The sequence below is a fragment of the Grus americana genome, chromosome 2, assembly GCF_028858705.1.
Source record: "Grus americana isolate bGruAme1 chromosome 2, bGruAme1.mat, whole genome shotgun sequence".
NCBI classification, from domain to species: Eukaryota; Metazoa; Chordata; class Aves; order Gruiformes; family Gruidae; genus Grus; species Grus americana.
The window spans coordinates 133,707,050-133,718,474 of NC_072853.1; the positions used below are offsets into that span (position 1 = coordinate 133,707,050).

At 43.7% G+C, this 11,425-nt stretch overlaps 1 protein-coding gene across 1 annotated transcript in view; it reads right to left on the reverse strand.

Moving 5' to 3' along the window:
* Positions 1-7,157, reverse strand: part of STK31 (serine/threonine kinase 31) — a 44,286-nt gene extending 37,129 nt beyond the window's left edge. Inside the window, exons 1-7 of the mRNA XM_054816251.1 lie at positions 7,124-7,157; positions 6,711-6,749; positions 6,575-6,627; positions 4,404-4,502; positions 3,330-3,404; positions 2,429-2,587; positions 349-704 (exon numbers count right to left, since the gene is read on the reverse strand). Coding sequence (XP_054672226.1) covers positions 349-704; positions 2,429-2,587; positions 3,330-3,404; positions 4,404-4,502; positions 6,575-6,627; positions 6,711-6,738 — 770 coding nt within the window. The 5' untranslated portion in view covers positions 6,739-6,749; positions 7,124-7,157. The remainder of the gene's footprint in view (positions 1-348; positions 705-2,428; positions 2,588-3,329; positions 3,405-4,403; positions 4,503-6,574; positions 6,628-6,710; positions 6,750-7,123) is intronic.
* Positions 7,158-11,425: the final 4,268 nt, after the last annotated feature.

An 11,425-nucleotide genomic window follows, 5' to 3' on the forward strand; every position in this document is an offset into this window, starting at 1 on the left:
TATTTCTTATATGTACACATTGTTACATTCCTACACAAATAAGCCACCAAAATACGTTTGTCCTGCTAGGTAAGTGTACTTTTACATTCCATGTTTGTGCCCAGTGAGTTTTTAATAGAGGTAAATAATGAACAGTTTTCTACAGATTAACAACTTAATTCCCACCACCACAGCATACACACACAGACTTCCCTTCCATTGAGCACCAGTATTACTTGACGCTGGAGAGACAGAAATTGAACTTTGTATTTTAGATACTCAATTCCATCTCCTCATATACCCACATCCCAGCAACTAAGCTAACCAGATCACTCATACAAAGTTTTCTATGACATCCCACTGCCTTACTTTGGGGCAAACATATGGTTTCCAGTAAAATTCTGATTCCTTGCACTGGCAGCTACTTGGTCAAAGTGCCCTCCTGGGATCCTGTACAGCACGTGATCAGACCTGTTTACCCACAGTGGAACTGTAACTTTCATCTTCTGATTTTCGTTTTGCATGACATCTACTTTTCTCTCTTCCGCATCTTTACTGTTTCCTGAAGACATGCATTTTTCAGCGAACCCTGCCTTGGTCACCTCTTCTCCAATATCTATTTTTTCATATTCTGCCTGGACAATAATAGTACCATCTTTGTGCTTGGCTTTGTGATGTATTTTTATTTCTTTTTCAAAAACTAGGCTGCTCAAGAACTTCTTCCCCTGTAAAATAAAAATACAATTAAATTGTGTTCTGTACACTCTGAATAATTTTAGCTGAAATCAGCCATCTTTCTTCTAAGAAAAAGAGGGCATGTTTAAGACCAAAACCCAAAAAGCTGTATAGGTAAAGCTTATGTTTAACACATTTATTCTGAAACAATGCTGTATCTGTACAACTACAGCTGTACCTGATCTAATCAGTGTCAATGCCAGATTGGACTTCAACACCAATAGTTCTCCCTCAATGTTCAGCTTTGAAGAATTCAGTATCATTTAAGCAACACAAGCCCAAAGTCCCATCAACTCTCAACAGTAGGCAATCGGATTATCCAAGTCTTTTAGAGGACACTACATCAACTATTTAACAGTATTATACAAAATAAAGTGAAAAAATATTTTAATTATTACATTAACAGCCTTTCAATAAGTGGTCCAGAAGTTGAAATAGAACACAGCGACGAATTATTATGTGTATCTATCTAATGGAAATCTACCTTACTGAAAGTACTCATTTAGAAATCAGGAAATGCCAGAATTGGCGGCTATCAATTTCCTTAGTAATATCAAAGAAAAACAGCTTTGAAAGACTGGGGAATGCACTCAAGACCTTCACAACACACCTGGGAGAAAGTTATCTTTTATTAACAGGTTGGTTTTTTTTTCTTTTTGCCCCACCACTTCTGAAAACAAACTGGTTTTGCTGAAAATTAAGAGCCGAAGGGGTGAGGCAGGAAAGCTACACAGAGTTAAGCAACTAAAGCTTTACCTCAAGCAACAAGAACTGTTTAAAAAAAAAGAAAAAAGGAACACACACACCACCACACAAAAAAAAAACCCCACCAAAAAAATCAGACACCAAACCTCAAGGGAACAGAGATTTTCGCCTGTCTTAAGTAATCACATTAAGCAACGTCAGTAAGATGACAAGGATAAGACCATACACAAGGGGTCTCAGGATCTCTGCTAAATGATGGAGGGATGCGGACAAGGCAAGCAGGACAGCCGCTTCCTGCCTCCTCTGGCAACTGCTGCTCCCAAGCCACCAGCTGGTTTATCACAGGCAGTGCCAGTGACAGCCTTGAAGCAGCATGGTATTAAGACTGTAAGTGAAGTCCTGTAAAGGGAGACCACCAGTAAAACTAGTAAAACTCAACCGATGGTCACCAGTGCCACTTAAGTAGGGCTCAAAGCTTTTACCAGTCCTGTTGGCATCAGCTCCTGAGTCTTTCACATTCATTGCCGGCCAGGACAACAGGGTTGCTACTACCACTCACATTCACCTGCTATTCTCCCTCCTGATCAAAAGTCTGTACAGTATGCAGGCACACAATATTCAAGCAGCTCACTGACATAACTGAATTTATTGCAGGTTCTGTGACCAAGGGATGTATTTCTCCCTCTGAAGGGAAAGAAGCAGAAGTACTTTGTTTCCTCAGTGCCAGAAAGAACTCAGGTCAGTCAGAAATAGACCTGAGGCTCTGAAGATGGCAAAAGTGTACTCTAAAAATCAGCCCCTGGCACAATCTGAACTGTTTTTTAGATAAAATCATTTTAGTTTCTAGAGTATATTCAGGGTAACAGATCAGACAGTCCTTCCCAGCGTGCCCTGGCTTCACAGTTAAACATCCAGCTCTTAGAAGACTCCTCCTGGTGACACTGTGCTGATATTGGGCAGCATCTCTTAGAGATCCCAGCACCTGAATGCTTCAAAATCTGTTACTCACCTGGTCAAACATGTTTACATTCTGATCAGTTGGTATCTGCAGTCCCCAGAGTCTGTACTTCTTGGCAACATTCGGACATTGCAAGTTTGGTGGAATTTCAACTATGTCCGATCTATTTAAAACCTCAGAATTTCCGTAGTCAATGTACAATACCCGACACTGCAACAGTAATATGAAATATCTATCAGCAGAGGTTACACAAACCTCCCACAGAAACATGTGCAGACAGCTACTAGAATATAGGCATTTTAACACACATGCATGTTGCAGAGATCAGAATCTTCCGTATTAAGCCTAGACATCCTTCAAAGGAAGAAACTGAGTTAGAGAAATCTCTTATGTTGGCATCTGTCTAAAAGCTTAGCAACAAAACTTGAAGTAACAAAACAGATCTTTGCTGGCTTTTTTTTTCCCTCCAAGGGCTACAATTAAGAAGCAATAGAAAAGACTTTCTTCAATGGACAGACATGCAATCTAATGTTTCCATGCCAACCAACCTGTCTAGAAATTATCATTTTAAATAGGAACTACTAGCCTTCTGTATCAGTCACCTAATGCTGATTAGCTCCTCTAGGTCATTTGCATCAGTGCTAACATGTCACACAAAGGCTGCCATTTTCACCAGTCAGAAGTTTTGAAATTAAATTACATTGCTTAATAACATTAACTACCACTCTTGAATCTCTTTATCAAGATACAAACAGCACTTTGCAAGTACATCATGTTTTGCCAGTCTTTTGATCAGCATTGTTCAACATTACTTGAATTTGTGTCCCACATGTACATTCACTGTTTTTAAATGCATTCACACAGCAAGTTTCAAAAAGAGGAGTGGCATTTATTGTATCACCCTGCATGTAGAACTGATATATGATTCAATACTTAAAAAAATGGTTCCTGCCTTTTCATTGTTGATCACTTGCTGTACCATACATCTGTACCAACATCTATCTTCAGAAAAACAGCCACCATAAATCTGGAATTAGGAAAAAATATCAAGAATAGCATTCTGAAAATATAAGCATACCTCAAAATGGTATTTGTAATATATTACAAATCTTAATTTCACACTCTCCTATAGATATCCCAACAGCAGTATGAAAACAAAGTAATACATTTGATATCCTATCTCTCACAACAATATATCCTAATGCTTCAAAAACATAATGCTCTACTCCAACAACAGTAGCACAAAGAAAATTTTGCAACTAGAAAAACACCAACATTTTACACATTTTAAACCTGGCTTTTCTGTTAATGTGTTGCTATGACATTTTATTGACACTGATAGCTTAGTATGCCTAACAAAGGAACTGGCCAGTCACACCACAAACATGCTGGGTTTGCTGTTGGTGCGTTTTCTTCCTTTTCAAGAGGAATGTTAAAGGTCATTTACCTGCACACACAAACAGTTCAGAAAAATCATTTTATTTAAACTTTACTTTGCAATAAGCCATCAGTAGTTCACACACAAAACCAGAAGTTGCCATCACTCTTCATATGCTTGTCATAGAACTGCTATTAAATATGTCCTTGTTATCTCCTTAAGAGGACTTTGTCCAGCACATTGAACATTACAGGTTTTTATAACATCTTCCACATTTCTTGAAATGGAGCAGATAATCACTTCTCTGAAAAAGCATTGCTCTCTTGTTGAAGATAACCCATAATGTACACTGGACAACAAAAGAGAATTCAGTGTTCTGTATATTACCTTCTTTTAGTATTTCCTGAGTGTTATAAAAGCCTATGGTTGCATAATTTAACTGAAGTCTGAAGTGCAGAAAGATTTAAACTTGCTCTCGCAAAACAAGTGTTTTCTTTAGGAAAGCCAGCATTTCTTAAAGAGATCTTAAGAGAATATAACCCACAGCATAATCAAAGATCAAGAAAATACCTAAGAAAATGGTTGCATATAATTAAGGCTTTTACATCCAGGTGAAAAACAAACTCCACATATAGACAACCTACTTACCTTACTAAAATCAGGTTTGCCAAAAACTGCATTAGCCCGAGGACAAGCTTCGGCCAGCGCACAACTTAATTTCAAGAGGTCATTACATCTACCGACATTCTAAGAAGTGTGGGGAGAGGGTACAAGTTATTAACTGTCCCTTTTAATAGATGCTTGATGGCTTATAACAGCCAAAAATTAAATCAAAACAGTTGTACTGCTGTTGAGACAAGTAATGCCCCACCTTAAGCTTCCAATCTTCATGGTTTTAGTTCCATTTGTACGCCTGCTCTCATTTTCTTCCAAAAATTAATGAAATGGATCAGGGGCAAGTAACGTACCCCAGAGTAAGTTTGCTATGAATGTTTTTAACAGTTTAATTACCAGCTGCTGCAAGCAGTATGCAGATCTTACTTATCAGTCCTTCCTCACATATTTTAGTATTTGGTATTCTTTTTCTTTCTCTCCTGTCGTGGTTTAGCCCCAGCCGGCAGCCGAGCACCACGCAGCCACTCACTCACTCCCCACCCCACCCCCCCACCCCACACCCCCCCCTCAGTGGGATGGGGAGGAGAATGGGAAGGAAAAGGCAAGACCTGGTGGGTTGGTATAAGGACAGTTTACTGGGATAGCAAAGGGAGAAGGGAAGACAAAACAGAACAAAACAAAACAGTACTTAACAGAGTATACAAAACTGGTAATACACAATGCAGTTTCTCACCCAAGGACTGTACAACTCAGACCGCATGCTCAGACCTGTCCCGAAACCAGACTGTCCCCAAGCCACGCGTCCTGGAGCTGCTACTCCCCTCCCCAGCTAGCCCCCCTTTTATGCTGAGCATGATGTCATATGGTATGGAATACCGTCTTTGGCTAGTTTGGGTCACCTGTCCTATGTCCCCTCCCAACTCCTTGTGCACCCCCAGCCGTGCCACTGGCAAGGCGGTGTGGGAAGCAGAAAAGGCCTTGGCTCTGTGTAAGCACTGCTCAACAACAGGTCCACATAACAAAAACATCTCTATATTATCAACGCTGTTTCCAGCACAAATCCAAAACATAGCCCCATACTAGCTACTGTGAAGAAAATGAACCCTCTCAGCTGAAACCAGGACATCTCCTTAATACAATGAGACAACAGCTCTGGCATATCCCTTGTTCCCTTTACATGCAAGACTGGGGATTTTGTTTGGCTGACAGAAGCAGAGTCTTTCCCATTACAACTTGGTATCTGAACCACTGTAAAACTGGGTCAATTCCAGTAATATGGCATTTTTTTAGACAACTACTCATAACTCAAAGGAAAGGATCCAGAGTTCAGAGCAGCAAAGAAAATACCAGTGCAACAAAACATCTTGTTAACCTTAGAAGTACACTCCTAACTTTTATACCTTACAATATTAAGACAACTGTGTCTGAGTCTCAGAATGCCAGGGTAAGAACGTAAAGGAGAACTACCTATGACTATTATATCTAAAAATCCCTTTATTAGAAGAAGCTATTCCATAAACAGAATGACTAAAGTTTGGTCCCCCTCCCCAAATTCCTATTAGGGACGTGACAAGCAGCATTACTTCCTCCAACTGGCTCAAAGCTACACAGCTGTTGACTAAGACGCACACACCAATTAGCCAGCAGACCAAATAGAAAAGGCAGGTTTTGGTACTCCTTCTGGATTTTCCCCTCTCCCTGCTGCACGTCCCAGATTAATGAAAACTCCTCATTGTTTTGGGGTTTTTACTTTTGCTTACTCCCCCCCCAACACCCTCCTGCCCATCTACACAAAACCTGAAAGGACTAAGCATCCTGGAACCATCTCCATGTCAAGCTTCTTCGGAACTGCCCCACACACTCCACTGCTGGGCGGGGGGGCAGAAATCCAGCCCCAGCAGGGCTCCAGCTGCCTCCTATAGTAGTTTTCAGTCAACAGCAAATATTTTAACCCCAATTTATTTACTTTTTGGCATAGGGTCTACCAAATACTCAAGAAAACCCAGCTACAATTCAAATGTATGAATGAACAATTCTTTTTGACATTTCAGAAAAGAATAACTGATTTGAAATCTAAAGTAACTCTTTTTTTCCCCAACATCAAATGCTATCATTTATGCTCGCTTTTACAGAAACTTGCTGAGGGTAGGGGGGGGGATAAGATTTAAAACCACTGTTAAAATAAAATAGTTCTCTGAATTCACCTGTGCCCAAAATGTTACAGCATCTTCAACATGGCAGCCCACCACATCTTCAACTTGAAGGAGGGGAAAGAAAAAAAAGATTATTCTCAAGTGTAAAATTATGTGGTTTTTTGTTTTAAAAGCCACCTCACATTACCTTTATCATACTCTGTGTCTCCATCCATGACAACAGACTCTGAAACATTACAAGATATCTATAGTTAAAATAGAAATTAAGGTATTCTTCCTCCCCTCCGTGGGGAGGTACATGCACCCACCTCACGGGCCCACAGGACTTCACAGGTTCACTACTTAACAGGCTCCCGCTCTCCTGCTGCCTCACCCCCTCGTTTCTCCTCAGCCCTTCTCCCTGCCACGTGACAGCCACCCAGTTCTTTAGCAAAAAACGCTTTTTTTACACGAGGAAGCGCCATAAGGCTAGCACGTCTGCGACTCCCTGCCTCCAGAGAAGAGCCCCCTCCTCACCGCGCAAACCCGCACCCCTGGGAACCTCCGGGAACGAGGGCCGGGTACCAGCCCCCCCCCGCGACGGAGCAGCCCCAGCGCTACCTGAGGCGGCCGCACCGGCTCGGGACAACGGGAGAGGCCCCGCCGCAGCCGCACGTGCTCACGTTCGCGCTCCCGCCCAACGCCCGCCACCGCCTCTGCGCATGCGGCACCGCGCCCGCCTGCCCAGCCCCCGGCGGGGCCTTCAGCCCTATCCCGCCTGCCCAGCGCCCGGCGGGGCCTTCAGCCCTATCCCCCCCGCCCAGACAGCAGCTGCCCGCCCGGGCGGTGCCGTGCCGTGCCGTGCCGTGTCTTCCCTCCCTTTCCTCCGTGGGCAACGTGGGAGCGCAGCAGTCGTGCGCCCGCCCCTCCGCGGCCCAGGAGCAACCGATGCTCCAGGCTTTTTCTGCAAATCCGTAATTGTACGCCCAGGTGCGTCCTTCACCACACAAAAAGGTGGCGATCAGTGCATGCTGATCCTGGTTTTGCAACATAAACGAAGTAGCAGCAGGGAGGCTCCTGCGCTGATGATATCTATAAAGTAGAATTTTCCACTTTACAGGGGCAGAAATGTGCTTGGGTCACTGCTTAGACGCTGTTTAGTTTAAGGTTAAATACGCTGCATTTCTTTGCTAACGACTATACCCTCGAAGAAGAGCCGAAAGACACATAAAAGGGAAACACCTGGCCCCAGAAGGCGCCCAGGGCTGGGCGATAGTGGCCAAAGAGACCTCGGGTCAAAAATCGGCGGTAACCGGAGAAGGTAAAGGCTGCAGGGGGTGTCGCGACCACCCACCCAATTAAAGGACACTGCAAATTATCCCCACACCCTCCAGGAGGATGCGTGCTAATTTAAATATCTTTAACCAATAGCAGATAATGTGGTAATTACTAATTAGTGTCAATTTAGGCCGGTTTTTCTAATCCTGTAAGGAGATAAGTATGTTGTAGTTTCTTTGCGTAGCATGCTAGCTTTGTGGAGTTACCATCTAACATCCGCCTCCGCACAGATATGAAATAAACAAATAAAATACCTCTGCTCTGTGCGTATGTTGGCATACTGCACACTGGGTAAACAATCCTGCTTTGGGGACCACAGGTTTTTTTGGTGACCTAAGTGGGACCGTGCTGACAGCCTGGCCCGGATCGACGGGGAGAAGCAGGGCCAACCGGGCTCCAGTGGCCCCTCTCCTGCAGCCGGGCGGGAAGCGACACCACGGTGCAAGGCTATTGGAAAAAGAGGTATTTGAGAGGAAAAGGGGGGGGGGAAGCAACACCTCTTAGGGAAGCAGTTGGAGTTGTTCGTTGCTTAAGCTCTGCATAACATGCATCAGAAAAGATGTGCCACAGCTGCAGCGTGGGTTTGTTTCTACATGTTGTATTAGTAGTGTAGGGAAGAGATTCCCTCGTTTTGTATCTGGAATTTTGGTGTATGAAACATTGGGTTAGGAAATTCTTTTTTCAGTACTGAAATGGGTTCCACTGCTTCCAAGGAGGTTCCTCTTTATGCTCTCTTAGGATGCATCCTGAAGAATTGAACTAAATTTGAAAGGGTCCCCATGACTAGGGATAAATTAAACTGGTATTGTCGTCAGTGGTGGCCACAATACCAATTGGAGGATGGTGAAAGATGGCCTGAAAACAGGTCTTTGAAATGTCATACTATGTTACAATTAATGGTCTTTTGTCAAATAAATGAGAAATGGGATGAGATACCATATGCAGATTTGTCCTTTGCATTAAGAAATGATGGGGATTTTAGAAAGAAATGTGGTTTGATGGATTCAAAACGCCAGAATAGAATATATTATTTAACTGAGAAAAAGAAGAGGGGGAAAAAAAAAAGGAAAAGAGAGTTTGTGTTTTACTGACTGAGATGGGAAAAAATAGGTCAGAAGACAGAGGAAGATGCTCGGCTATTGGAGGCCCCCCTTGAAACAGTTAGAATTGGATTCCACAAGTGAGGAGGAAAAGGAAATTCCTGGCCCTGTATCTGGAAGAACTAGGGGACGGAGATGGAGAGCTGTACTCCAGGCTCCCTTTAGACAGACTGTAGGACCTGAAGGAGCGCCAGTATGTGTTCATGTACCATTTACCTCTTCTGACTTATTAAATTGGAAACAGGCAGTCGGGTCTTACCAGAATAATCCAGAGGGAATGTATAGCACTGTTAAGACCAAAGGAACACAGGGGCTTAGTGCCCAGCCAGGGCTGACCAGCACAGGGACAGTGAATGTAAAATTAGAGCTAAAACCAGTGCAAAGCAAATAATGATTACTCTACCAGAAAACAAATGCTAAGAACTCCAAAGCAAGAATAGACTTCTAGACAAAAGTAGTATCTTTTGTTATGGGGAAAAAACCCCAAACCTGTGCAAGGTCTTTTAGCCTGGAAACCCTTTGTTGTTGTTTTCCATTATATTTGTGCTAAGAAAAAAATACCATCACCACCTGCAAAATTGTCTCTTTCCTCTAGCTTACGTGGCTACAACAAAACTACTGCTAGAGACTCCAGGGACATACAGACATGAGACCTGCGAACTGTTTAATATGCACAACACGCTGTAAAGACACTGACAACTTGACAAAGTAATTCTGCATGAATGCCGTTACTGGCTGTGAATTCACACAACATTCCCCTTCCTCCCAAACTGAGACAGATGCCTTTTATATTTAGTATCAGAGCAGTGTAGAAGGGGAAGGAGCCCCTTGCCCTCCACTTAGCAGAGACTGGGCAGTGATCTATGATAAATAACCAAGGTACATCTAAGCCATTTCATAGGATAATTAAAACTAGTGAAAAAATGATGTTCTGCACTCTAGGAGTGTTTTTAAAAATGGCAAAATATTGATTTGAAAGACAGCTATTTAAAAAAGAAGTGGTTAAGCATCACCTAAGACCTATGCAATTAGGCTTTCCCAGCTCAGAGCACTCTGGATGACAACAAACCATTCCTCCTCTGCCAGATTCCTTGGATTAGAGTCAGAAACGGTTAATGGGTCTAGCTGAATGACAGATACACACCGGCAAATAAATCATACAGATGAACTGATAACTTATCTGTCCCATGATGATATGTGCAAAGTTCATGACTGCTCCCAGGAACTATCAACAAGTACATGTTAAACTGAGCTCTTCATTTAATGACCGCTGTTAACGGCAAACATACTAGCATTTGGTCTCTGCTTTTCATAGAATTGTAGAATGGTTTAGGTTGGAAGGGACCTCAGAGATCATCTAGTTCCAACCCCCCTGCCATGGGCAGGGACACCCTCCACTAGACCATGTTGCCCAAAGCCTCATCCAACCTGGTCTTAAACACTTCCAGGGAGGGGGCCTCCACAGCTTCTCTGGGCAACCTGTGCCAGTGCCTCACCACTCTAACAGTAAAGAATTTCTTTCTAACATCTGATCTAAATCGACCCTCCTTCAGCTTGAACCCATTACCCCTTGTCCTGTCACTACACTCCCTCATAAACAGCCCCTCACCATCTTTCCTGTAGGCCCCTTCAGGTACTGGAAGGCCGCAATTAGATCTCTCCGGAGCCACCTTTTCTCCAGGCTGAACAACCCCAACTCTCTCAGCCTGTCCTCATAGGAGAGGTGCTCCATCCTTCCGATCAGCTTTGTGGCCCTCCTCTGGACTTGCTCCAACAGCTCAGTGTCTCTCCTGTACTGGGGCCCCCAGAGCTGGATGCAGTACTCCAGGTGGGGTCTCACAAGAGCAGAGTAGAGGGGCAGGATCACCTCCCTTGACCTGCTGGTCACACCTCTTTTGATGCAGCCCAGGACACGGTTGGCTTTCTGGGCTGCAAGCGCACACTGCCGGCTCATGTTCAGCTTCTCATCAATCAATACCCCCGAGTCCTTCTCCTTGGGGCTGCTTTCAATCCATTCCTCACCCAGCCTATAGTCGTGCTTGGGATTGTGCTGACCTACGTGCAGGACCTTGCACTTGGCCTTGTTGAACTTCATGCAGTTCGCATGGGCCCACCTCTCCAGCCTGTGAAGGTCCTTCTGGATGGCATCCCTTCCCTCCAGCACATCGACCCCACCACACAGCTCGGTGTCATCGGCAAACTTGTGCACTTGATCCCATTGTCCATGTTGCTGACAAAGATGTTAAACAGTGCCGGTCCCAGTACCGACCCCTGAGGAGCGCCACTCGTCACTGTTCACTTGGACATTGAGCCGTTGGCCACAACTCTTTGAATGTGACTATCCAGCCAATTCCTTATCCACTGGGTGGTCCATCCATCGAATCCATGTCTCTCCAATTTAGAGACCTTTACAAACATTTTCTTAATAAAAGTATAAGGAGATTTTTCAGTAGAATTGGAAGTTGCAATTTTTATCCTACAAAAT